General features: G+C 49.9%; 2 protein-coding genes across 4 annotated transcripts in view; both read right to left on the bottom strand.

Moving 5' to 3' along the window:
* LOC309578479 (protocadherin alpha-C2-like) overlaps positions 1-27,613 on the bottom strand; it is a gene marked incomplete at its 5' end in the record, with an annotated part of 148,128 nt that overhangs the window by 66,168 nt on the left and 54,347 nt on the right. Inside the window, one exon of one of the 3 annotated variants that reach the window (XM_082291150.1) lies at positions 15,743-18,217. The exons of 1 other annotated variant lie outside the window; for it this stretch is intronic. In XM_082291150.1, the coding sequence (XP_082147276.1) occupies positions 15,743-18,217 (2,475 nt within the window). Of the gene's footprint in view, positions 1-5,949; positions 8,365-15,742; positions 18,218-27,613 lie in introns of those variants that run through there. One more of the 3 variants, XM_082291152.1, reaches the window with a different exon arrangement.
* On the bottom strand, positions 21,476-24,100 carry LOC309578488 (protocadherin alpha-3-like; the record flags this gene model as incomplete). Its single annotated transcript, XM_082291170.1, has 1 exon — positions 21,476-24,100. The coding sequence occupies one exon, from the start codon at positions 24,098-24,100 to the stop codon at positions 21,569-21,571; it is 2,532 nt and encodes an 843-aa protein (XP_082147296.1). The 3' UTR covers positions 21,476-21,568.

The raw sequence follows: 27,613 nt of genomic DNA, 5'->3' as shown, positions 1-27,613 counted from the left end.
ACTGGGTCCAGCCATGGGGGAGATGGAAGAACTAACAGATGAAAACATAAAAATCATTCCTTTGGAGAAGAAAGAATCCAAAGTACAAAAATGTGTTCATTTTCCTTAGAGAGACTGCTTAAAGACTAGAGGCTACAAACCTCTTTTTTTTAATGTACCGTCCTTCTCTGATATTTAACTTCCACTTGCCTCATTGGTCAAATTTGCTTTTATTCTCCAAATGCCTCTGATAGCACCAAATCTTTGAGCTATTGCCCTCCCTGTTTCTTTGCCTTACAAATCCTCAACTAAATGCCTTCGTTCCCATGTGCCTGCTTGCCCCCCTTTTCAGTTCAGATGCTGGATTTTGTTACTGTTCGTTTGATTAATTGCAATTTTAAACAGTCCTCAGCAAGCCACAACTCCTTATTTTGAAACAAGCTAGCTGTAATCCCAGAAATCCACAGCATTAACACAGTTATACTGAGCCACACTAAAATCCAGCAGCTTCTCTGCAGTGGAAAGCAGAGGATGCACAGGCCATTGGTACAAACACACAGCACACATGGACCAATGATCCCCTAGAGCCACCATCCCATTTTATGACAATTAATCTGTATTTTCCTCTGTTTTCAGTATCTTGAGTGTGACATTGAATATGTGACAAATTACTCAGGGGAACGGAAATTGCTGTCACCAAGGAAGAACCAAAATGCTGAGAATTAAACATCCTCAATTCCCCACTACCTGATTTTCATCACAGATTTCTTAAAGAACTGATAAATAAAAGCATAGGACTGAAGAGAATTTGTTTTGGCTTAGTTTTTTTGGTTTTTTAATATGAACCTGTCAAGTCTGAAGTAGAATAATCTCTTTGGAGAAAAACAACTGCAGACAGTAACTCAAAATGGTGAAATTCAGCCTGTGTGACCACAAGCCCATTACCCTGTCAGTTTGGATACAAATTTGGATGAAAGACTAAAAGAGAAATGAAGGTACACTGAAAAGAAAGGAAAATAGTCATAGATTTATCAAAGATAACAATTTGCTAGACTGGTTTTCAATTCTCCTCAATAGAAACAAACGGAAATTCATCTCATCTATTCTGATTTTAGTAAAACATTGAATACAGTGCAGCATTGAAAAGTTTAAGACACAAGAAGTTGGGCTATTCTAACAACAGTTGCAGAAGATGATCATATGGAATCATTCACTTCAAAATCTTGCTCTCTGTCAAGATAAAAGTCATTCATTTACTCTCAGTGCTCTCTGTAGACTTTGTCTAAACTCATATAACAAAGATGAACAGCATGATTTGCTCTGAGCAGGTGACTAAGACTTTTTAACATCTAAGACTCAGACATAGAGCATTTAGAGGGATGAATTTGGGTGGAAGAACCATCTTGGGAGTTAACCTTTACCCATCCACCTCTACCCCCAAAGAAGTTCTGCAACAATACTTCTGTGACTGATTAATCAACTTATTAAAACTATGGAGAAGGTAATTGGCCTCCCAAGAAGAATCAGGTGATGTATTCCCTATAACCTGGGCAAGGAAGTATTCCTAGCTACATAGGAAGTCCTTTCTCTGAAATATATATGTCTGGTCACACAATTGCAAGAAATGCAAAAAATATATATCCAAAAATTAAAAACTGATGCTGAGAAGGGTTATCAGCATAATCAGGTAAGTGCAGAGGTGACCATAGGAAAAAAAGACTGAAAAGGATCAACTTGTTTAGCTTGGTAAAACAAAGGCTGAGAAAGGATGTGGTTGCTTTCTAAGCTGTGGGTAAAGCAAGATGCAAAGAGGGAAAGAACTACTCACACTAAAAGGGAATTGCTGGCACAAAATCAAAAGTCTACAAATTCATTGCAAAGAACAGCTGGCAGGATGTCAGAACAGCATTTCAAAGCCTTACAGGAATAACTTTCCAATAGGAATAATGGGCACAGCCTAGTGAATTTTGTAATTAAAATGATTATTTTTACAATTAGAATTTAAATCTTTGAATTTCAATATTTAAGATTAAATGGTGACTGGTACAGGAAAGGACTAGTCTTGATCTAAATTATGTTTTCTTGTTTTATGATTTCATACAAGGATTACCCTTCCTCAGCCCACGTCACCATTCAACCTCATCCTTCCCTTCACCTTATCCATCTCCAAATACAATCCTATTACTCTCCACATCCCCTCAAGCCCTTTGTCTCAACCAACTCCTCCTGTCACTCTCCCTTCCCCTACTTCGAAAAATAACTCTCCAGGACAGGCATCAGACAAGCAAAGTTTCAGCCCAGGCATTTGTAGCCTTTACAGGGCTCAGAGCTCTTTTGCTGAACACATCCTTCTTTGTGAAAGGGAATTGGAGTGGTCAGAAGGATGCACTTCCCCTTGATGAATTTTCTTTGGTCATCACTCCTTCCAGGATTTTCTTGGCTGGACCTCAAGAGTAACCTTTGCAGCCAAGAAATCTTCCTAAAAACTTAATTCTTGTAACGTGGACATAAGACTGCTGGTTCGAGACAGGTTGTCATTAGCACTGACAGAAGAATTGGGAAGGTGCTTCGCTCTTACATTTGACTGTTATTCCCATCAGAATGAGACACAGGGAGGGTTTGCACACACATCTGGTCTTCACTTGCGTGAGGAAGCCACTGATGCTTAGCCTGCAGCAGTTCGGCCTCAATTGGCAGCCTGTCTCAATGTAAGTGGATCCATTTTTGTCACAGGAAATGCATGCCATGTTGTGCAAAATTATTCCACTCCCATTACAGTTTAGAGAGAAATATTCTCCATTGCAAGGTTTGCATCTATTTTTTTGGGTGTAACCTAAATACTGAATGCCAAGTCACAGAGAGGTCAGTATGCTCTGAATGTAGAAATATCTCACAGGCCTTTTGTGTAGCACAATGGCCAACACAAGCAAACAAAAGAACTGTAGCAATCCATGGCTACCTCACAATCCCAGAAACCAGTCAGTGAACCACTGCTTACTTTAGTAACCACTCGTGCCTTTGTCTCTCTCACAGCACAGCAGCCTACCATGCTTTTCACTCAGCTGCCATTTATGCCATGCTGCAGAAAGACACAACAAAATACTGAAAAAGATGCAATTACAGTTTACTCTACTGCTCTTATGGCCATACATAGAGCTATTTATAGCTCCAACCCAAACAGAAAATATAGAAGCACAAATGGGGCTCATGCGTCTGCATATGTAAACACATCCAAGCCTATCGTTTCATTCAGTAGCAAAAGCAGAACAAGGATAAAGAAATCAACCTAAATTTTGAAATACATCTAAATTTCTGGGAATTCAATTAACTTTTCATATTTGCCAGCCTTTTTCTATCCCACATGTATTGAAAATTAGAATCACCTCCTCAATTTAAAAAAACCCAACAAAATAAAAATCAGGTTATTTAAGTCCTGCTAAAATTGTAATTTTTAAATACTTTTCAGTGCTTTGAAGGATAACTATGAAGTAGCTCCTACTGCCTTTTAAATATTTGTTACTTTCTTTTTGGTACATTGGTATTCTTAGGAAGCAATAACATCACCCCTCCTCAAAAGCTCAAAGGGTCATGTAGGTTTGTTTCTAAGTCCAAATGAATCAGTGCGAAAGCACTTTTGGACTACATTTAGTCAACATCCAAAATCAAACTGTAAATTTTCAAACCAAAATTTCTAATGGTAAATATATATATATATGTGTAGTTAATTCTCCAGCTCGAATGCCACTGGAATGATCAGCACCAAATTAATAATAACCAGCATGATTTTGGTTTCAAGGGTAGATGGATTTTTACAGTCCCTGCCTCTGCTCCCCTACTCAGCTCAGTTAAATTAAAGCCTTTGGACTTTCCACATAAGCCATATCTATGGTTGCCCACCTCTGAGTATTAGAAGCCAAGGAAATAAAATTGCCAAAGATGACATCTGGGATTTCTTTTTCCCCACTATCAAAAGCTCCTAAAAAGGTGTCTTATGTTACAAGTTTAAAAATTCACCTGAATGACTGAAATACAGTGAGATGTAATGAGACACATTTTAGTTGTTCTGATTATGGAGATAAGGGATACTTCTTCATTTTTGTTATTACTCGGTTCTTTAATGTGTTGGTAACCTGAGTTTCCAGATCTTGCTCAACTGAAACAAAGAAATGAGTTGTGACAGTTTTTTGAGGTTTTTTGGTTGGTTTTGTTGTTATATATATAAGTCATCATTATTATTAGTTTTGCAATTATGAACTACTCTCCAGACAAAGTTACACTCCCCAGACACTGCCAGAGTTCTTGCAGACACCTTCTGAGTTAAGATTGCCAAAAAGTTTTTTAACTTCCCATTACAAAAGTTCTAGCTCAACTTTTTTGTTTTTCAGATCCTCAAATAATCAATGACATTCCCAAAGTATCCAGTGCATTAGGTACAGATTCTTCTTTACATACTGCCAACTGCCTTTTTCCTAGACTCTACACTTTCTTATGGAAGGACACCAACCCTTTTCCTTTTGCAAGATCTAGGTATTCCACATACCCCTCTCTGAACAGTGAGAAACCCACAACACCTGCAACCCTCTGCTGCTACAGAGAACAGAATTTAAAACTGATTATGACTTTGATTAAATACTAGGAAAACCATCATGGGTAAATCAAACCTGGTTAACACATAAATAAGGGAAGGTGTGATGAACTAATTGCATAGTGAAGAGCAAATTGGGACCTTTTTAGAAGGGAATATTTACAAAAACTCACTACTTGGAAATTCAAGAGTTATAAACCAAAGTGTTACGTAGTTGAATGTATATTTGATTATCCAAAGAATTTACTGAAGCTACCCTTACATCAAGGTTCAAAAAGGAGCTGGGCTTTTGCATATATTTAAAGATACAATAAATATTTCAAAGGTGAAAATAAAAATAATGGCTCCAGATTTAAGACAGCCTCTAATAATTGTAAACTAGAATAAAAAACAACAGCAGGAAGCAGATTACACCATGTCTGTCTAACCTGAGTTCTTACATTTCCCTTGGAAACATCTGGAGCAGCTCTTACCAGACACAGAGCACTGGCCTGGACAGAACCAACAGTGGTTAGTTACTGTTATGCACACCAAGGAATTTGACAGTCTGCAGGCAAAACATCTCAAAACATCATAAAAATATAAAGATGACTCCCAGGACCTATTAAAAATACATACAGAATCTTGGACAAGTAATGCAGCAACACCCAGGAGATCAGGCCTGCAGCCCACCTTGTAGCCCTACATTATGATCACAAAAAGATTTTTTTTCCTGCAAAATCACTCATCACACTACTGAGAAGAACCCAGCTTGGTGAGAGGCTCAGAAGAGAATTATTTAAGGTTCACAAAACCTATGGATTGCTTGGAAAGTGAGAGGAACACTACAAATCACATTTCTTAAAGAGGTGCTGGATATTGAACTATTGCTATTCCACCGCAGACTTACCTTGAGCACTGCAAACCAGCACCTTGGCTCCACAAACTATTCCCCCTCAATGAAAAAAAGCTCAGGAATGTCAGGGTGGGGATAAAGAAAAATATTTTAAAAAATAAAATCACAGACTCTACACAGTGTATCTTAGAACCACCATTGATTAGAAACTCGCATGGATTCTTATCATGCCCCTGCTTAGCTCTCTGAAGACAATGGCTTGGCTTGCAAGAAATTTAGTTTTCACTTACACCTTTACCATCAGTTGTGTCTGAAAGCCCTTAATGTTTGCAGCAGAAAAAAAAAAATCTCTTCTGCCATCCCATGACAATATTTCAGCCAAAGAGATTCTTGGCTTTAGGAAACAAATAAAAGAAACTGAAATTTCCTCCAGGTGCCATGAAAACCTGTTTTCCTGCAAATGCCCACAGTATGTTGTGCACTGAACAACCTAGAGCAGACACAAGGCCATGTGTCTGGGAGAAAAAAAGTGAAAGGAAGAAGTACTTACCACGAGGACAGCACTCAAACGGTCACTTTGGACCTGCTGCACTTGGATGCAGGGCCCTGGCACCTGTAACCTTGAGCCACTAGGAACATTCCCAGCATCACCATTTGGGATGCTGCTGCTACTAGGCCCAAGACCTACAGATGCCCTGTACAGGTAGGTGTGAGTCAGTTTACCCACACCAGTGACCTCCAGCATGTCCGGTGGGAGGTGGGAGCTGGGCAGCATGTGCACACTGTAGCAATACTTTTTATAGTCATCAGCTGGGCAGCAGCAGCCATTGCAGCAGCAAGTCCGGCAGCGGCACAGCCGGATAACGGCAAGGAAGAAGATGAATGCTGCAAAGATGAACGAGACACAGGAAAGGGAAACGATCAAGTAGACGTTTGTAGCGTTGAGTAGTGGTGGTGGTTCCCCACTGTCATCAAAGTCTGGCAGCGCCTGGGGCAGGGTGTCAGCCAGCAGGATGCCCACGGTCACGGTGGAGGAGAGCGGTGGATCCCCGTGGTCCCGCACCACCACAACCACCTTGTGCTTGAGGAAGTCAGTGGAGCGCATGGAGCGCGTGGTGCGCAGCTCACCGGTGTGCGGTGACAACTGGAACAGGGTAGAGTCGGAGGAATGGGCAAGGTGATAGGAAAGCCAGGCATTCTGTGCATTGTCCTCATCGTCTGCCACCACTTTGGTCACCAGGTAGTCCTCATCAGCCAGGCGGGGCACAACTTCCACAGCTACAGAGCCATTCTGGCTGGTGGGGTACAGGATGGCTGGGGCATTGTCATTCTGGTCTGAGATGTAAACATTCACTGTTATGGAAGCACTCAAGGCTGGTGACCCGTTGTCCTTGGCTTCCACTTGGAAATAGAAGCTCCTAAGCTGCTCAAAATCAAAGGCACGTTTTGCATAGATGCTCCCATTGGCCAAGTTCATAGACAAAAAGCTGGTCAGGGCACTGCCCGCAACTGTGGAATTCCTGAGCGTGTAAGAGACCCGTCCGTTCTCCCCTATATCAGGGTCAGATGCCGAGACCTGGTAGAGAAAAGCACCAAGTGGATTGTTCTCTTCCACAAACACATCGAATGTGTCAGCACTGAAGACAGGGGGGTTATCATTCACGTCAGAAATCTGCACCCAAACAGTCTTCTGAGTGGTGATAGGAGGAGAACCCAAGTCTGTGGCAGTAATGGTGATGTTGTACTCACTGATCAGCTCTCGGTCCAGAAGCTCACTGGTGACAAGGCTGTAGTAGTTTTGAAGGGAAGGCTTTAACTGGAAGGGAAGGTTTTCAGAGATCTGGCAGGTTACTTTCCCATTCTCCCCAGGGTCTTTATCCAAAATACTCAGCAGAGCTATCACCGTGCCAGGAACAGCATCCTCAGGAATGGGACTGGAAAGGGATGTAATTGTAATCTCTGGGCCATGATTGTTCACATCAGTGATTTCCACCAGCAGCTTAGCTGTGCTGGACATGCCAAATGCCCCATTATCCCTTGCCTCAATAAGCATCTCAAGAAGGGGTCTCTGAACAGCTAAAACGCCACTGACTGTCACCTCCCCAGTGTGCGGGTGAATTGAGAACATTCGCTTTAAGTCAGCAGAAGTTGTATTGCTAAAGGAATACCTGACCTCTCCATTTGGACCTTCATCCAAGTCCGTGGCGTGCACTTGGACTACTAAAGTGCCGCTGGGGGAGTTTTCCAAGATACTCGCCCTGTAGACCGAGTGCTCAAATTCTGGTGCATTGTCATTGGTATCCAGCACAGTCACAATTACCGGGACATCACCAGACTTTGGAGGATTCCCACCATCTTTGGCTGTAAGCACAAGTCTGTGAGTGGCTTGCTGCTCCCTGTCTAAGGCTTTCTTCAACACCAATTCAGGATATTTACTCCCATCCCCGCGTATCTGCATTTCCAAATAGAAATGTTCATCGGGGCTCAGAGTATAATTCTGGACACTGTTAGCACCTTCATCAAGATCTTGGGCGTTGGGGAGTGTAAACCGTGCCCCAGGTGACAGGAACTCAGGCATGTTTATATGATATTCACTTAAGGGAAAGCTGGGGGAGTTGTCATTTATGTCCAAGACTTTGAATTCCATCCTATAAAGCTCTAGAGGGTTTTCTAACACGAGTTCATAATTCAGAACACAGACAGACTTTAATTCACAAAGCTGTTCTCTGTCTATGGGCTCATTAACAGACAAAGCCCCCGTGCTGGCATTTATATTAAAATATTGCTTACTTGAACCGGTGATCATGCGAAATTTCCGAGCTGAAAGTGTAGCTGCATCTATTCCTAAATCCTTTGCTATGTTCCCAACAGACGCTCCACGCTCTGTTTCCTCGGCGATGGAATACACTATTTGCCCGTCCGCGGTGCAGCAAATAAGGCAGAAGACCATTAAGTAGCCCCGCATGCTTCCTCCCCTGGCTCAGCTCCCCGCAGACCGGCTCAGCAGGAACATAATCCAGAATTTCAGCAAACACCCCAAGTTCCCGGCGCGAAGCGAAACGGGGGCACCGGGGCGCACCGGCGGCAAGGCGAGAAGTTCGGTGCAGGCGCGGGAGGCTCCGCGGCGGCTCCGCTGCCCCCCCCTCCCCTCGCCGTGCCGCCGGCTGCCGTGCGGGGCGAGGCGGCAGCTCCGCAGCGCTGCGCCCGCCGCCGCCGCTCGCTGTGACCGGCGCGCCGACCCCGCGCGGTTCTTAGGCGGGCAGCGGCGGCGGCGCCGCCCAGAGGCCGCGGCGACACCTGCGCCACCGGGGGAGGGGGCTGCGCTCCCCCCGCCGCCGCTGTCCCGCCGGCCGGCGGCTGCTTCTCCTCCCGCTCCTCCTTCTTCCCCTCTCTTCTTTAACGCCCCGGCGGAGATGGAGCGGGGGGCTGCGCGCAGCCGAGTCCGCGTCATGGATGTGTTTCCGTGAAAAAGAGATGCGGAGCAGACCCCCCTCCGCGCCTTGCGGGAGAGTCAGCGAGAGGATGTGCTGCCGCACGCTGTCAGAGTACCGCGGTGGAAGGGAAAGGTGGATGAGAAGTGACAGGCATCGGCTAAACATGGGTCAGCACAGCCCAGGCACGCTCCGGCTGAGCACAACATTTCCCAGAGGGGTTTTAAGAGCACAATTAAAGGAGGCAGTCGACTCTCCCCCTGTTAAACTTTACAGGGGAAAAAAAAAAAAAAAAGGCTATGAGAAAAAGAGAATATGCAAAAGGAAAAAGAAAAAGGCTCTTTGCTGCTTCACCTTTTGAACAAGGTAAATTAACACGGATTATTGGAGAGAAGGGTCTCTGCACTGACAGTCAGATCACCCCCAGCCACAGATAAGCTCCCATCCAGCCTGCCAAAGCAGGATGGGGATGGCTCGGGTGGCAGGAGAATATGGGAGGCTGCAGCAGTTCAATTACTCGTAGAGAAATAAATATCAGCACCAAAGAGGTTTTGCATTTAGGACATGCCCAGGAATTGTGGGGAGAGACGAACTGATACCACACAGAGACTGCAGATCACGAGTGGAAAAAAATAACATCAAAGCTCTCTGCTCCCCCAGCTTTCCACACAGAGGGAACTGCTACCAACTGCACCCCAAAGTGGGTACGAGAGGGGAGAAAATAATTTCAAAATACCCTCCTGGGAAACCTTCCTGGAATCATCTTCAGTAGCAGTTTATACAGATGGGCCCTGGCAGCACCTCCATCTCCTCTGTTTCCAGCTTCTTTCTGTGAGAGCTTGTTATGGTGAGATCCTGATCAATCAAAAGCAAGAGGCTATAAATGTGGGACAAAGACAGATCTTAACCCTTCTCATACTCATTGCATTTCTTTCTACAGCTGAGAATTTCCAGGCAAGTGAAACAGAACGTTTCAATTATACATAGTATATATAGGGCCTTTCAAAAAGGGAGAAAATATGGAGCACAGCCAAAAATTGTACATTAAATTAGAAAAAAAAAAAAAAAGTCAATACATCTGTTTGCATCTTCACAACTCAGCAAAGCCTCACAGTGAGGTTCTCATCCTGGCACACTGGAACAGATCTTGGTCTGCTCCAGCACAACTGTCTGCAGATATGATTTTTTAACTCCAGGAGGTCCTGGCAGTACCTGAATGTTGCATTTTATGTCTGCTGCACTGATGCTACAGAATCTCTTACAGTTTGGGGGGAAGCAGGGGTGGTGGCAGAAGGCTGAGAGAAAGCTACAGAGCTGCTGCTGGGCATCCACCTTAATTCACACAGGACAAAAATCCGTTCAGTAACCCACTGCACACAGTATACAGTACAATTACTCATGATATGCTGCTTACCCCTTTTTCTTTTCTTGATTGCTAAGTGCAGAAATACCCAATTCCTACCCAATCACCACAGAATTGTCATCCAGACTCCCCCCGCTCCCAATCTGCCCTAGATTCCTATTCTGCGACAATGACAATACCTGAGAAGTTGCTGGGTTTACTGCTCTGTAGTGATGCACAGTCATTATAAACACCCTGAACCAGTGCAATAACACCTATTAAAGTCACAGGAAAGAATTATATATTTCCTTAACACTGACCTGGATAAATCCATCTGTCCGGGAAGAGCTGGAAAGCCACATGTTGATGCCTCAGGTGCACACACAGGTAAAACACACAGCCTCTATCCACCCATCTGTGACGCAGTTTACAATGAAGAAACCCAAGAATTTTGGACTCAACATCCTTCTGTTGAGCAGACAAGCCCCCTCAAAGGCAGATTTTCCTCAAATATAATATTGGAATGACAAGCTGTATTTATTCATTTTGATTGCTCGACATACTTGCAGCGCTAGCAGAAACTGATCAATGAATGGCCAAAATCAAAGCAATTGCACATTTGCCTGTAAGATCTACTCACCTTTGGAGAAGTATCCAGCAGCCTACAATGGTATTAGTCTTTATTCCATTCATTTACTACTCATGAACCATGAAATAAGTTCTTCATCTTTCTGCTACATCTCTTTGATTTTGCAGCATTGCCCCGTGCTTGTTTACAGGACTCTAAGGGAACCTGCCTTCACTTTGCTTTGTTTCTAACAATTTTAAACCTTACCACCCTGCTTTAGTATTTTGGCATGGCTTGTCCTCTTGTCATTTTCCACTGTGGACAGTGATGTGTCAGGCAGCTTTGCTCACCAGAATGTGCATGTTGCCAGCACCCTCTCGACACCCAGATCCTACCATGCTGCCTTCCCAATCCAACGCATGAGTGTCTGATCCACACACCACTCAGGTAGACAGCTCTGGGTCACAGCCAAGATCCAGCGCTTAAAAATATTAAATATCGAGGGCCAGTTACAACACAGACACTGCTGCCATGAAGGGAGTAACACAGTTGTGTCACAGGGGCAGAATCCAGCCTTGCCCATTGTGTGAAGCCGCTGCTCTGCTTGGCTGAGTCCCAGGCATGTTCCTCCCTGCCTGTTGTGCTTTCCCTTCCACATCCAGCTCACGGCAGTCTCAAGTGTGCCTTTATACACAGTGTCCCTACTCACACTCTTTTGGGGCCACCCTTCCACCTAATCCTTCTTTTCAGGGTCTCCAATCTCAAAAGACTCCTCTCCATTTCAAGTCACTTACCCTAATTAAATTATTATGCTGTATTAAAGTATTGCGTTGTATTAAACACTTTTAACATAGACATTTCCCTTGGTATCACAGCAGACAATCCAACCTCTGTTTAAGCCCCCTCATCTTACATTTGCCTTCCGTTTACCACATCCAAACCATTCCCTATTCCCTTCCCTCTGCTGGACCCATTCTTAGAGCAAATTTGACCCGACTCATGGAGGAATTCACGTTTGTGATCCTTCTGAGGTATCATCCACTTCTACACGACCCCTCATCGTGTCTCACTCCCTAACGTGTTCAGAGAGCTCTTCCTCCACGTTCCTCTGGCCGCCAGGCACTTGCACTTACACCGCCTGGGAGCGTACTCATTCTCCCTCCCTGTCTTACATTTTCAGCCAACCCTCCCCTTTTCCTGCAATTAGACCTCGCTACTCCAGCCATGCACGCTGTGCTCAGAACAATGGTGGCTGCCAGAAGAAACTGTTAAACCAGCAAAGACAAAAACTAAAGGCGAAGAGCAAAACCGGTTTGCGTCGTGGCTGCGGAGCACACAGCTGCACCACACGAAGGGACACTCGTGTTTGAGCATCATCATTTCGTCAGCGATGATTTAAAGGCGCTGTTTCCGCGGGCAATGCATCTAAGGCGGTGACTTCGACGGAGGTTTGCAGGACACGTCCTGCTCGGTACTGGGGCTTGGGAAAATCCCAGGGGCGCTCACCAGAACTGAGGGGCGCCCATTGGTGCTAAATTAGGGCACAGCACTTCAGTGGGAGACAGCAGGGGAATCCGTGAAGGAGAACGGACAGAACAACAGCTCTGCTGCTTCTCCTCCCAAGGAAATCGATAAGCTCCGTGCGGCGGCAGCTGTCCCCGGAGGGCAGCTCCAGCCCTCACCGCCGCCTGGAAGGACCACATGAAAAGCTCGCACAGTAATGAGAACCCGACAATAAAGAGGGTCTGCCTGCGAACGAAGGACGGCCGGACTTCGGACCGAGCCAAATCACCAGCGCGGAGCCGCCGACGGAGGTGCAAGGACCCCGTTATCACCTTTCACACGAGAGGAAGGACGGTGGTGCCCCGGCGACCCGAAACACCGGGCTCCTCCTGCTCGGGAGCTGCGGCAGGCAGCCCGGCTGTACCCTGCGGGCGCCCCCCACCCCACGCTCGCTCTCAGCCCCGCGCTTCTCCCGACGGACGGGACGGACACAACTTTTGGCAGCACCGCCGGGCTGATCTGCTCTTTTCCCGGCAGCTCTGAGCCCCTCTTCTTTGCCAAGGCAGGCTGTGCCTGCTGGCAGAGCGAGCAGTGGTGTCAGGATGCCCTTCAAAAAGCTCGCAGCTGCTCCTTGGGGACGCGGGAGCAGAGACGACTTTTAGCTATCAGGAGCTCGGAATAACAACCTCCCTCATACGCAGACGATTTCTAGATTCTCACTAAAATCCTCATTGCCGGCATCAAGCCACAGAAACAGGGACCCCACTACATGCTGCTCAGTATATCGCAGGCAAGAACTCGTCTCTTTAACACGAGGATCGGTCTCTTGACCCCCAGTCAGAGACCACCGGACCTGACGGAAGCTGCCGGGGAGGACACCAGCGACAGCGGGTGCGGGGGCTCAGTCCCGCTCGTGCGGCAGAGCGGCTCCGGGCCGAGCACTCGGAGTCTCTGACAATTCCTCCGAGGCAGCCGTGCCGGGCATTTCCCTGTCTGTAAAATCCCGTTCGGATGCTGCAAAACAGCCTCCGGCCACCACGGCGGAGCAGGCGCTGCAGCCGCTTCCCCTCCGCCTCTCCCGCTCCCGGAACCACCGCAGAAGCGCTCGGCAGCGCTCCCGGCTGCCAGCCCCGCCTCTGATGCCAGGATTGCACTGCGCCTGATAACATCGCGTTAATCAGCATCACTCTCCAGAACGATGTGCGGCGGCGAGCAGAGCCTGCGCTTGCAGCGACTGCCAGCTCTGTACGAAATTGGCATCGTTTATTCTAGAGCCTTCTGTTAACGACTCCTGCCCAGACTATACCACGAAGTACAAGCATCCACGAGCTGTTTTTAAAGTTAAGAGTGCTTTATGTTTCTAACAGAAATACTAAAATACTTTCTTGACAGTGTACGTCTATAACAAACCCCGAAAAGGTCTTCAGTTCTTTACTACAGTCAGAGAACCCAAGGGGAACCGAACAGAAGCCAAATCCTCCCCTGCCCCAAACGATCGTCACTAAGAGACCCCACATCGCCCTTAATCATAACCCAAAGAAACGAGTCGCTTCCCACACCTGGACAACCAGCAAATGCTGTTTCTCCGTCTTCTACAGAGATCGTTAAATCTGTTTATAAGCTTAAAATAGAAGTTTTGCCTTTAGAAAATCGTGGTTCCATCATATCCATGTGAATAAAGGAAAGAAGTGACAGTTCTACAGCGCTGGGGTAAACCTTGCTACTCTCAAGTGAAGGTGGTTCACACACAGTTAAGTGATGATGACCCACTCCCCTTCAGCACAGACTCCCGTTCCCGATCAAAGGAGACTAAATAAACAATGCCCAGCAAATACACAAAGAACTCAAACGTAAAGCCGGTACTAAGGGATCTAAGAGAAGAAAAGATAAAATAATGGGATTTTCAATTCAAATTTTCATTCAAATGCTTTTCTATGGCTCAACGAGAGATAACCCCTTCCTACGATACTTTCCAAAAAGGACATGAAGTTTTCAATTTTCGTTGCTGTTTTCGGTACACCTATAAGAACCATCCTCGTAGTTTTGGAAATAACGACTTGTCATTTAAGTTCTTCAGTCCGTGTCCTTCCTCTGGAGAGCTCTATCAGCTCAAAACCCAACCAAGTGTACGCTGTCAAAATAAAAACACCGCGTTTACAGACATCACTGTGTCTTAAAAATATGGGGGTTAACCAGATGAATTGAATGCATAACACGAAATTATATGAGTACTGTTTGTTCTTATTACCGCGGCAGCTTTACACACTTGGCTTTTAAACTATAGAGAAAATTAAATTAGATAGAAGAGATCTTCTCTTTTTCCTTTAAAAATTGCTTTAATTTTCTGACACTGAACAAGAAACACTGAACATGACCCTAATGTCTTATCTCAAAGAGTGCTTTGAAGCCGGCCGAGATGAGAACCGAGTCAATTCAGTGCCATCAGCGCATGGACAAGATCAGCTTAAAAATAATGTTGTTGAAAACAACCTGGTAATTAAACCATCGCTCCCCGCGCCGAGAAATCGCCGAAGAAACTACTGTGGAAACTGTGTTCTATTGGTTTTTTCTGCTCTACTGCTGGGAGAGCCAAAAGCTTTCAACCTACCATCCCTGAACTATTGAACACCACACACAGAAATTTTCCGTTATAATTTTCCCTTAACCAATTTCCTGCCTCTCTTCACTCCTACCAAGTTTGGACTCTTCTTTCCACAGCGCACTTCTGTACAGATGGGATAAAATAGACGCCACATCACTGAAAAGAATTAGATCAGGTCGTGGGAATGGCCGATGAGCACCCCCTCCCTGAAACAGTTCTAAATTTGTTCACAAAGCATCCTGGATTTTACTTAATTCCAGCCGCACACAGGCACACATTTTCCAGATGGACTTCCAGAGACAGAACAACGCTCACAACCTCCACCAAAATTTCATCCGCTCACTCCACCCCATAATTATCAACTCATGCATTTCACCTTCTCAAGAGTGGCGAGTCCCACCAATCAGAAAGCTGCTAAATCAAAAAAACCAACGAGTGTCTCGGCGCAAATGAACACATCAAATCAGGCGTAAACACACCTGGTTCAAAGATAGAATTACATTCATCTTGAGGGAGGTAGTAAGCTACCGAATAACGCACAGGTTGAAAGGCGCCTAAAACAGGAAAATAAAATATCCCCTAACACCTAGGATTGTAATTTGACGACTAGTCGGCATTAAAAAAAAAAAAAAAAAAAAAAAAACGAGGAAAAAAGAAAAAAAAAGACATGGAAATTTTGAGAGGCATCCACGTACGGAGACAATGAAATTCCAAAATATGAACACGCATGTCTAAAGCAGATCATTACGTCTACATCCACCACACTACAAAGCTAGGAATTCGTCCTAAAACTCTTGCCACAGTAAAGGTGTTTTAACCCATCGAAGATCCATGTATTACATAAATAGTACGACGGAAGAGACAGAAATTAAAACAAAAGTTTTCGAAGACTCTTACCAGGCTTGAAGCAAGAGGGGAGAGAGATGGCCCCTTTCCAGCAGAACCATTTTCTGCAGCGGGGCCGGGCGGCGGCGGAGGGAAGTTGGGGCTGAAAACCATGAGGTCGCTCTTGCCCGCGCCGTCCGCCACGCACAGGCTCCGGCTGTGGCGCTGCGAGTACGACCAGCTGCCCACTTCGCTGGCGCACACGAGCGTCGTGGGCCCGGGCCCCGACAGCACGGCCGCCCGCGGCGCCCAGCGCGACGCCCCGTACAGCACCACGGCCAGCAGGAACAGGCTCGACACCGCGCAGATGGCCACCACCAGCCACACGTTCGTCGCCGCACTCGCCGCACCAGCGCCCATCTCCGCGCCCGCCGCCGAGCGCGACGACGACGACGACGACGATCCCGCGGCCGCGGCCAGCGCCGCCTCGGCGGCCTCCACCAGCGACACGCTGAGCGTGGCCGTGGCCGAGCGCGCCGGCTCGCCGTGGTCGCGCACCACGATCAGCAGCCTCTGGCGAGGGCCGTCCGCCTCCTCCAGCGCCCGCGCCGTGCTCACCTCGCCGCTGTAGAGCCCCACGCGGAACGGGCCCTTGCCCCGCGGCTCCCACAGCTCGTAGCGCAGCCACGCGTTGTAGCCCGAGTCGGCGTCCACGGCGCGGATCTTCGCCACCACCTGCCCCGCCGGCGCCCCCCACGCCGCCCACGCCCACAGCGTGCCCGACACCGACACCGAGCCCGCCGCCGCCGCCGCCGCCTCGGCCGCCACGCCGCCCGCCTCCGGCGCCGAGCCCGCAGGCGGCAGCAGCGCCGGCGCGTTGTCGTTCTCGTCCAGCACGAACAGCTGCACCGTGGCGTTGCCGCACAGCGGCGGCTCGCCCGCGTCCACCGCACGCACCTCGAACTGCAGCACCTGCAGCTCCTCGTAGTCCAAGGGCTGCAGCGCCCACAGACGCCCGCTCTCCGCGTCCACCGACACGTAGCTCGACGCCGGACGCCACCCGCCGCCCACGCCGCCCTCCCACACCGAGTAGCTCACGCGCCCGTTGCCCGCCTCGTCCGGGTCCCGCGCCCACAGCCGCGCCAGCTCCGCGCCCGCCGCGTTGTTCTCCCGCGCCAGCACCGTGTACACGGCCTGCGCGAACGCCGGCGCGTTGTCGTTCACGTCCGACACCGCCACCCGCAGCCCGCGCCTGCCGCGCAGCGCCGGCGCCCCGCCGTCCTCCGCACGCACCTCCACCTCGTACTCCGACACCCGCTCCCGGTCCAGCGCCTCGCGCAGCACCAGCGAGTACGAGCCCGCGAACGTCGCCTCCAGACCGAACGGCGACGCCGGCCACACCCAGCACCGCACGCGACCGTTCGCCCCCGAGTCCCGGTCCGACACGCTCAGCAGGGCCACCACCGTCCCCACCGACGCGTCCTCCGGCACCGGCACCGACAGCGACGTCACCCACACCTCCGGCGCGTTGTCGTTCACGTCCAGTACCTCCACCAGCACCTTGCAGTGACCCGACAGCGGGGGGGAGCCTTTGTCTCTTGCTTCTACAGGGATCTCGTAACTATCTATTTCTTCATAGTCTAACTTGCCTTGAAGACTGATTTCTCCTTTGTTTTCATCGATGCTGAACATTTCTTTAACTTTTGTACTGACATGTCTACTAAATAAATATATAATATCGCTATTGATCCCTTCGTCAGGATCTGTGGCACTAAGCGTGACTAACAGTGTCCCGAGCTCTGAACCCTCTAAGATTTTAACTTTATACACTGACTGGTTGAACTGGGGCGCATTGTCGTTTGCATCCAGCACCGAGATCACCAACTCCATCGTGCCCGTCAGAGACGGCCGGCCCCCGTCACTCGCCGTCAGCACCAACCGGTGAACGGGAATCGTCTCGCGGTCCAAAGCTTTCGTTAAAATAAGACCTAAAGATGTACTCTTGTCATTATTCTCCTGATGATCAAGACTGAAATACTCGCTGGGGCTGAGTGTGTAGGAAAGCTGAGCGTTCGCTCCGATATCCGCATCCGACGCGCCCTCCAGCGGGAAACGAGACCCCGGCAGAGATGATTCCGCGATGCTGAGGGCTTCCTCGTTCACGCGGAAGACCGGGGCATTATCATTGATGTCGGTGATCTCCAGCTGCACATGGAAGACGCGCAGCGGCCGCTCCACCAGCACCTCCAGCCGCAGCGCGCACGGCGCGCTCTTGCCGCACAGCTCCTCCCGGTCGAGCCGCGAGCTCACCAGCAGCGCGCCGCTCGCCCCGCTCACCTCCACGCTCGCCCGCCGGCCCTGCGCCACCAGCCGCAGCCGCCGCGCCTCCGCCTCGCCCGCCTCCAGGCCCAGGTCCTGCGCCAGACGGCCCACCACCGTGCCGGCCTTGGCTTCCTCCGGCACCGAGTACCGCACCTGCCCGCCCGACAGCGCCCAGGCCGCCTGCAGCACCAGCACCCGCACCACCGCACAACAACGCTCCCCCATCGCTATCGCCTCTGGCCCCGCACAGGTCCCTGCCCGGCTCCCCGCCGCCGCCCGGACTGTCGCCTTAAGGGTTCCGTGGCAGGAGCGGGACGCCGCTCCGCTTTCTCGGCGCCCCGCCCGGGCTGGTCCACCGCATCCTTCCTCCCGCTGACGGCACCGTGACCGCGAGTCGGGGAGGAGCTGCCGCACTCCCGTGTCTCACGGCGCCTTCGCGGCCAACAGCGGCATCTGGTGTCCGGCCGCGGCTCCTTCCGTGAGCGGCCGCTCGCAGCCCTCCTCCCTCTGCCGCAGCGGCTCCGTGCGGGGATGGACTTGCCGTGGCTCCGCCCGCTCGGCCGACGCGCTCCGCGATTTCCCTTCCGAACATTGCCTTCCTCCGCAGCGGTAATAGCTGGTTCTTTTGTCTCCTCCCCTTCTCCTCCTCTTTTGTCTCCTCCCCTTCTCCTCCTCTTCTCCTTCTCCTCTCTTCTTCCTTTTCTCCTTCCTTAAGGCACTTTAATTGAGAAGTACACTTGCCAAAATGTACATAATAATTGAACGCCTGTATTAATCCAGGAATCATACTTAGGAGTATCTTCACTGCATAAAGCCTACTCCACTTCTCATCTCCGGACTTTATCTTCCCTTATTCCTGAGGAGCCATAACTCAATTCCCTCATTTATGTTTTCCTCTTGAAGATATTTCAGCTCTTTCCTCTACAGAAGAAGACTATATCCTCGATCTTCCATCTGCAGAAAGTACTCGGAAGGTCTTCGGAAGACACAGATTCACATGTAATATGTTTGGGTCTAGTCCAGGAATGCTACAAACTAACAGAAATTGCTTACCTTTTCATGGCTTCGTGACAGGGCTGAGCAATCCCACACACTCTCCTTGGATTTTGTAGAGTAAATAATACAGTAAACCCATCATGTTACAAAGAGTACCTGTGTCTGTCCATAGCAGGACTGTTTTGCCTTCTGAAGTATAGTTCCAACCGAGTAAAGCATCAGCACATACCAATTCCAAAGAGTTTTAACTCCATCAGGGTCTCCCTAACTCGATATTCTAAACATAACCAGAAATTAACAGCAGAAATCAACTCACAAGGGTTAAATAGCTCAGGAAACCTGAACTCTCTCATCTTTACGTATCAGTAAAGTATTTCTCATAAATTTTATCCCCCACGTGTAGCTGCACAATGAAGATCGAGGTCTTGGTTATCATTTTTAGGCAGGTAGGCACTCACAGTATGGCAAAACAATGTGCCCATTACCGACGGAGATGAGCTGCTGCAGGACACAGCACAGTCATCCAGCCATGACACAACTGAAGACAAGACAAGAGGTTTGCACCACTGTTCTGGCAAGCCACAGTTCATTTTGTAACATGTTCCCAGGCTCCCACCTCATCTACTGACATAAATACATCAGAGCCTCTTCTCTGCACAGCTACAGCATTTTCTGCTACCCTGCCATGTAGGCCAGGCAGTAGCACAAATCAGATGATTTCACACAGTAGTGAGTTGCTGGATCTACCATAGGAAGAATTAATTATGCACCCCGAGGTAAAATAATGGAACATACCAAATGCTAAAAAAGTCCATGTAGGTGCCTCAGTAGATAATTTTTAACTACACCTGTTGCTATTCTAACAGCTATCTTGATTTATTTCTAGGTATCCGTTGTCAGGCCCATGTTCAAGGATCACTCTTCAAAATTTCAGGGAAGCAGGACTGAGAAAGCAAACAGGTTTTTTTCCATCCTCTCAAATCCCAGCTGTATTGCCAGTATTTCTGTATCCATTTCTATGAAGGCAGAAATAAATGAAACCTGAAGCTTCACAGCATTCTCTCGAAGTAAAATTGACCTTAAGAGACTACAAGGCAGTGAACCACAGTGATGGCAAGAGGCACAGATCCTGAATTATTTGCATTATTTGGGAGCATAGCTTTCACTCATGATTGCCAACACATCTCCTGACAAAGACAAGCTAAATCACTCTGTGTGGAAATCGGGACTTTCAAGCGTCATCCATGTTCATATTCACATGATCATCATAAGGAAAGCACAAATTGAAACAAAAAAAATCAGTTTATTTTTTATAGTATTCTCAGGGAAGGGAATAATAAAATTAAATTAAGTAAACACAAATAAATTAATGTTAAAACCCCACAACATCCTAGAAATACAACGCCTACAACTGCTGGGTACATGGAAATACCCAAGTCAGAACCAAACTGAGGTGCTTCTACAGATACATTAATCCATGAAAACCAACTCCTCTACCAATACGTCTTTCTTGGTCTAGCACTATGGCTGCACATTTTGACATCTACTTTGGTTCGTGTTCTTCTGCAGTTAAGTACCTTACATTAGAAAGTGCATTTAAATCATACTTAGAAGGGGGAAACATGAAATGCATCAGTCGTTTCATGTCCTCAGTAATTCTGTAGTACCTCGCAAACTAATATATGCCATGAAAGTTGAAGAGGCAAGAACGTTACATGATTTCTGTTTCAGAGGTGAATCAAAAAGGAGGTCAGACTTCTGAGTAAGAAAAGACAGGAAAATAGCAACTTACAGCAGTCAAAAGCAAGAAATTCATTAGAACTGCCCCACCTGTATAACAGGGAAATGTAGGCAAGTGAAGATACTCTGTTCAAAATGAAAGTAGACTGGAAGAGGCAGTTGTGATTAACTACACAGATGACAGGAAAACCAGACCTAATAACACCAGCAAGGTAAGGTAAACACTGCAGACGGGCAGAGACCTTTATCAGGAATTGTTCCATTTAATAACTCATGAGGGGATCCAGAAAGTCATGGACAGTGATGTACCAAAGATTACAGGAGATATCACCCTATGGAGCAGAGTTAAAATACAGGTCTGCTGAAAAGAACTGCAGAAAGAATTGATGACTCTGAAGACCTAGTCAGGAAAATGGCAAAATATTTTCAATGCAGGGGACTACAAGGCTGAGTAGACAAGAAAAGAGATGAGGCGTCAAGACAGAATGTGACTGAGTCTGAAACAGCCACTGCAGATTCTAAAATTACGTAATAGAGAACAAAGTGACACATATATAAACTCCATTCTCAGTGGCAAGCAAAAAGGAATGACTCGCTAGACGCTGCAAGACAAAAATATTCCATTCAACTTTCCAGAAATACAGAGTGCACCAAGATTCAAGTATTTTGTAGAGCTCCCGTCCTTAATACAGTAAGAAGAGAGAAGTTAACACTGACATAAAAAATCGTCAGCGGTGACCATTAAAGACCATGAAAACGAGGAATAATGCAACCAGCAGTCAAAGGGTAAAGGAACACGAAGCACGGACCGCCCCCACACCGCGAGGGCGGAGCCCGGTTTTAAACAGCAACTGCCCAGGGGAGGCTGAGAAGGGTCAGAGCGAGAAAGGAAGAGTCACTGACCGTGTCCAGGAGAGCGGAGGGCTCCGGCTGCGTGTCCTTGGCCGCGGGGCCGGGCGGCGGCGGAGGGAAGTTGGGGCTGAAAACCATGAGGTCGCTCTTGCCCGCGCCGTCCGCCACGCACAGGCTCCGGCTGTGGCGCTGCGAGTACGACCAGCTGCCCACTTCGCTGGCGCACACGAGCGTCGTGGGCCCGGGCCCCGACAGCACGGCCGCCCGCGGCGCCCAGCGCGACGCCCCGTACAGCACCACGGCCAGCAGGAACAGGCTCGACACCGCGCAGATGGCCACCACCAGCCACACGTTCGTCGCCGCACTCGCCGCACCAGCGCCCATCTCCGCGCCCGCCGCCGAGCGCGACGACGACGACGACGATCCCGCGGCCGCGGCCAGCGCCGCCTCGGCGGCCTCCACCAGCGACACGCTGAGCGTGGCCGTGGCCGAGCGCGCCGGCTCGCCGTGGTCGCGCACCACGATCAGCAGCCTCTGGCGAGGGCCGTCCGCCTCCTCCAGCGCCCGCGCCGTGCTCACCTCGCCGCTGTAGAGCCCCACGCGGAACGGGCCCTTGCCCCGCGGCTCCCACAGCTCGTAGCGCAGCCACGCGTTGTAGCCCGAGTCGGCGTCCACGGCGCGGATCTTCGCCACCACCTGCCCCGCCGGCGCCCCCCACGCCGCCCACGCCCACAGCGTGCCCGACACCGACACCGAGCCCGCCGCCGCCGCCGCCGCCACCGCCGCCTCGCCCGCCACGCCGCCCGCCTCCGGCGCCGAGCCCGCAGGCGGCAGCAGCGCCGGCGCGTTGTCGTTCTCGTCCAGCACGAACAGCTGCACCGTGGCGTTGCCGCACAGCGGCGGCTCGCCCGCGTCCACCGCACGCACCTCGAACTGCAGCACCTGCAGCTCCTCGTAGTCCAAGGGCTGCAGCGCCCACAGACGCCCGCTCTCCGCGTCCACCGACACGTAGCTCGACGCCGGACGCCACCCGCCGCCCACGCCGCCCTCCCACACCGAGTAGCTCACGCGCCCGTTGCCCGCCTCGTCCGGGTCCCGCGCCCACAGCCGCGCCAGCTCCGCGCCCGCCGCGTTGTTCTCCCGCGCCAGCACCGTGTACACGGCCTGCGCGAACGCCGGCGCGTTGTCGTTCACGTCCGACACCGCCACCCGCAGCCCGCGCCTGCCGCGCAGCGCCGGCGCCCCGCCGTCCTCCGCACGCACCTCCACCTCGTACTCCGACACCCGCTCCCGGTCCAGCGCCTCGCGCAGCACCAGCGAGTACGAGCCCGCGAACGTCGCCTCCAGACCGAACGGCGACGCCGGCCACACCCAGCACCGCACGCGACCGTTCGCCCCCGAGTCCCGGTCCGACACGCTCAGCAGGGCCACCACCGTCCCCACCGACGCGTCCTCCGGCACCGGCACCGACAGCGACGTCACCCACACCTCCGGCGCGTTGTCGTTCACGTCCAGCACCTCCAGTTCCACGCTGCAGTGACCCGATAGCGGGGGTGTCCCTTTATCTGTCGCTTCGATTTGCAGTTCGTGTAAACGAACGTTTTCGAAGTCCAAAGTACCCGTCAGTCTGATCTCGCCTGTCTTGGTGTCAATGGTAAAGAGTTCTTTGTTACCGATAGGAATCGAACTCAAGATGCTGTAAGAAAACTCCTTATTGCTGCCTTCGTCCGGATCCGTGGCATTCACACGCACTACGAGCGTCCCCTCTGCAGCGCTCTCCAGTAGCCGCACTTTATACACGGACTCGTTGAACTGGGGCGCGTTGTCGTTTGCATCCAGCACCGAGATCACCAGCTCCATGGTGCCCGTCAGAGACGGCCGGCCCCCGTCACTCGCCGTCAGCACCAACCGGTGAACGGGAATCGTCTCGCGGTCCAACGACTTTGCGAGCACCAGAAACAGAGACTTCCTGTTTTCATCAGAGGATTTAACATCCAGTGTAAAATGCTCGGTGGGGCTGAGTGTATAGGAGAGCTGCGCGTTCGCTCCGATATCCGCATCCGACGCGCCCTCCAGAGGGAAACGAGACCCCGGCAGAGTGGTGAATTCCGCGATGCTGAGGTTTTTCCGGGCGGCGGGGAAGATGGGGGCATTGTCGTTGATGTCGGTGATCTCCAGCTGCACATGGAAGACGCGCAGCGGCCGCTCCACCAGCACCTCCAGCCGCAGCGCGCACGGCGCGCTCTTGCCGCACAGCTCCTCCCGGTCGAGCCGCGAGCTCACCAGCAGCGCGCCGCTCGCCCCGCTCACCTCCACGCTCGCCCGCCGGCCCTGCGCCACCAGCCGCAGCCGCCGCGCCTCCGCCTCGCCCGCCTCCAGGCCCAGGTCCTGCGCCAGACGGCCCACCACCGTGCCGGCCTTGGCTTCCTCCGGCACCGAGTACCGCACCTGCCCGCCCGACAGCGCCCAGGCCGCCTGCAGCACCAGCACCCGCACCACCGCACAACAACGCTCCCCCATCGCCGCCGCCTGTGCCGCCTGTGCCGCTGTGGCTGCCGGCCCCGGCACGGGCCCCGCACGGCTCCCCGCCGCCGCCCGGACGCACCGGCTCTGCTGCCCGGCCCGCGCCGCCCCCCCGCGCTCACAGCCGGGCTCTCCGCCGCACCGGGGCGGAGCCGCCCAGACGCCGTTCCTGAGCCTGCAGCGACACCGTGCGCTGCTCCGCCGCCTCACACGCTCCGCCACAGCGCCCGCGCCTCCGCTCCGTCATGCCCATCTCCTCTGCCGTCCGCTGCTCCCCTGACACTCCTTCATTTTTTTTCTTTGGGCCTTTTCCATTGTTCTCTTCTTCATCTCTTCTGGTGACTCGCGAGTCGCCTCCGGAGCCTCACTGCTGACAGAACAAGTCGGATTTACCAAGTCTCCGGCGCCACCATCAGCTCCGGTGTGCGTAATATTCTAATCGAGGCAGACGCTGTTGGGAACCAAGTCCGACCGGCAATTAGAGGTAAGGTCGCTGCATACTGCTCGTTTTCTCTGCCGTTTTTTTCTTTCTCTTTTTTTCATCTCCCATTCTTAATTACCTCCTTGTGTCATTCCTCTTCTCTCCGTTTGTCTTTCTCTTCTCTTTTTTCTTATTTTCTTTTTCTCCTTTCTCTCCTTCCACCCTTTCTGTATACAGTGGTAGTGTCAGTGACATGCCATTTATGGATACTCCCTTTTCCCTTTCCTTTTTCTACTGCTGTCTTCGTTCTTTGCCCTTCCTTTCCTTCCTTTCCTTCTCTTCCTTCCTTCTCTTCACTGTCCTTATGCACACACATACTCTCTTCTCTCTTTGCTTCTTCTTCGTCTCCTTGATCAATGTATTTTTCCATATGATTACATCACCCTCCCCCATGTAGCACGCACATGCCAGACAAACTTCAATACGCACGAAGAACCCAGGGGAATCTTCTTCAGGAACTCAAAGCCATCACAGCCCAGCACTCCAATCCTTCTAGAACGCTGAAAAAAATATGGAGCAACCACAGTTCCCAAACACTCTTCATATACCTCGATGAAGAACTATTCTTCAAGCTTCATTTTCCACCTGCGTAATGAGTGTAAAGTTCTGGCTTCATATTTCAGGCAGGCCAGCACAGTCAGAAAGATACAGCAAGAACATCCATCCCCAGGGGCATTACTCCCCGTGGAATGCCTCTGCATAGCCTGATCCACAGGGTAAAGGCAACAAAGTCATGTTATCTGTGTCATTTTCTCTGAGAATACATCCCCAACTCCCAACACATCCACTCTGAGAAATTTGTTAGGGTTCCTCCTTCATCCGTGCTTCCTGCCGTTTGCTCATACTGTGTCTGGAAGCAGCAAGATAGGAATGAGAGGAGGCAGTGGTGCTCTGCTGGTCCAATAAAGGACTCATAGAACATTTCAAACTGGAAGGCACCCATAGCGATCATCAAGTCCGATTCCAAATCCAGGCACATTCGGTCAATCCAAAATGAAGATACCATGACTAAAGATGTATAAAGGTACAATTGTCTTTTGGACTCATCTTTAGGTAGCAGCAACTTACCTGAAGCATCCCTGGCTCCTTCTTCAGGAAAGAGGTACTTTCAATGGAAGTGGTTCTGAAGCACTTTTTCTTGTAATGTTATCAGAGATTTCTGGGGGAGATGAATAGGGGAAAACGACCCACATTCTGCAAAAGCCTCTAAATCACTGAACAGAGCGCAATGCTCCCTCATGCACTTTTATCACACGCAAACTCAGAGAGATCCTGCAGATCTAAGGACACTCTCCCAGCGTCAACGTCAGCTTAGAAGACTGGAAAATCCATCCCTCATACTGAGGGTCAGCTGCTGGAAACTCTGCTACCTGACAGCTGCCAAAACTCAGCAGTTTGTATCTCATCCACTGTTACCAACGCATTGCCAATGCAAAAGAAGAAAAAAAAAAAGATAGAACTTTTTAGTAAAAAGAGAGAAGAAAACTAGAAGGTCCCATTCCACCATATCAAAATGCCAGGTTTGGCAGCTTCTTGATTATGGACAGAACTTTTTCCACTGCCTATCGAGACAAGAGCAGAGATGTAAACAAGCTTCAGAGAAGGTTGACCAAGCAAGACTGATATTTGGAAAAGCTACTGTTTCACCAACGCTGTGTTTTCAAAAGCAAGTGATCCAAGTTGTGTATGGTAGATGTCTTCATATCTGGCAGGAACAGCATGGAGAATACAAAGCATACACAGGACTTCAGAAGGACCTGAGAGGATCCCAGGCAAACAACCCCGAGTGACAGGTGTCTTCACAAGGTTTTCCAGTGGAATCCTCTATACCAAGCTCTGGGAAAGGAGCTTTTCTTCCCCAATGATAGTGCTTATGCCACACAGCATCTCAATTTCCTCAGTGAAGAAACTTCCCACTCAAAGTCACCCTCCCCGTGACAGAGGGCCCAAGCAATACCCCATGCCACTTGGAAGATTCCAGCTGCAGCAGCCAAACTGCCCCACCAAAACAGCATGGCCCAGCAATAAAACCCACTCTGAGCACGACCCAGGCCTTTGCACATCCCCACCTTCCCCCACAATTGGCACAAAGAATTTATGAAGGGATGCAAAGCCACAGAACGTCTGTCAGGCTCTGTGAAATGCACCCTGTATGTTCTGTGCTTTTTCAGCAATCTCAGATGGAAACACCACAGAACTACACATTAGAGATGTTTAAAATTCTGTGATCAGAGTGACAGCTCTGATCCTGGTCCAGATTCATTTTGTTTTGAGAGAACCACACCAAATGCTGAAGCACAAGCACAGTCACAATATAAACTGTGGGGGAGAATTTCTATGATATAACATCAGAGCTGAGCTGCTCTGGAAGGTTTGGTGTGGCCATGCAGGTATCAGGGTTAAGCATGGCAAGGGGACACCCCATTTCTACTGAGGCTGACCCTGCAAGTACTCAAGTAGGAGAAATAAGGCACACACGGATTATACCCCCCTCCTCATCACATCCTCTTATGAATCCCACTTGACAAGCAGCAAGGAACCATCATGGCAAAATCAACAGATGAGGAAGCTACTACAGATGTCCACCCCTACACAAGGACTTCCAACAAGACGAAGTGCTATCCTCACACAATGCTTTTCTCCAAATAAGAGGGAAGTGGTTCATCAAACAATATTCAGCATTGCATTTCTGCTTACCAACATCTTTGGTACAGTAATGGTGTATCAACACAAATCTCTTTCTGTTGTGGGAGATCTTCATAATCTCAAAGGACTTCATGGCCATTTAAGTATCACACAGCATCTCAAGATCCAAAAGGCCTCCAGCTCCAGAACCTTAGACCCTTGGAAATGATCCCAGGCAGAAATACTCTGCGCCCATCCTGCCTCACAGTTTTTTCCAGGCATCCTTCATTGCTCACTCTGGGACATGAGTTCTCAAGACAAGCACATCATCGCTCAGTCTTGTCATCAGACATGGCCTTCCCAATGAATCCCACCTTCCTTGGACAAGTCTTCCCTCTGCTCAA

This window comes from Coloeus monedula, assembly GCF_965178545.1.
Source record: "Coloeus monedula genome assembly, chromosome: 15".
Taxonomy (NCBI): domain Eukaryota; kingdom Metazoa; phylum Chordata; class Aves; order Passeriformes; family Corvidae; genus Coloeus; species Coloeus monedula.
This window is presented reverse-complemented; position numbering and strand designations above follow the sequence as displayed.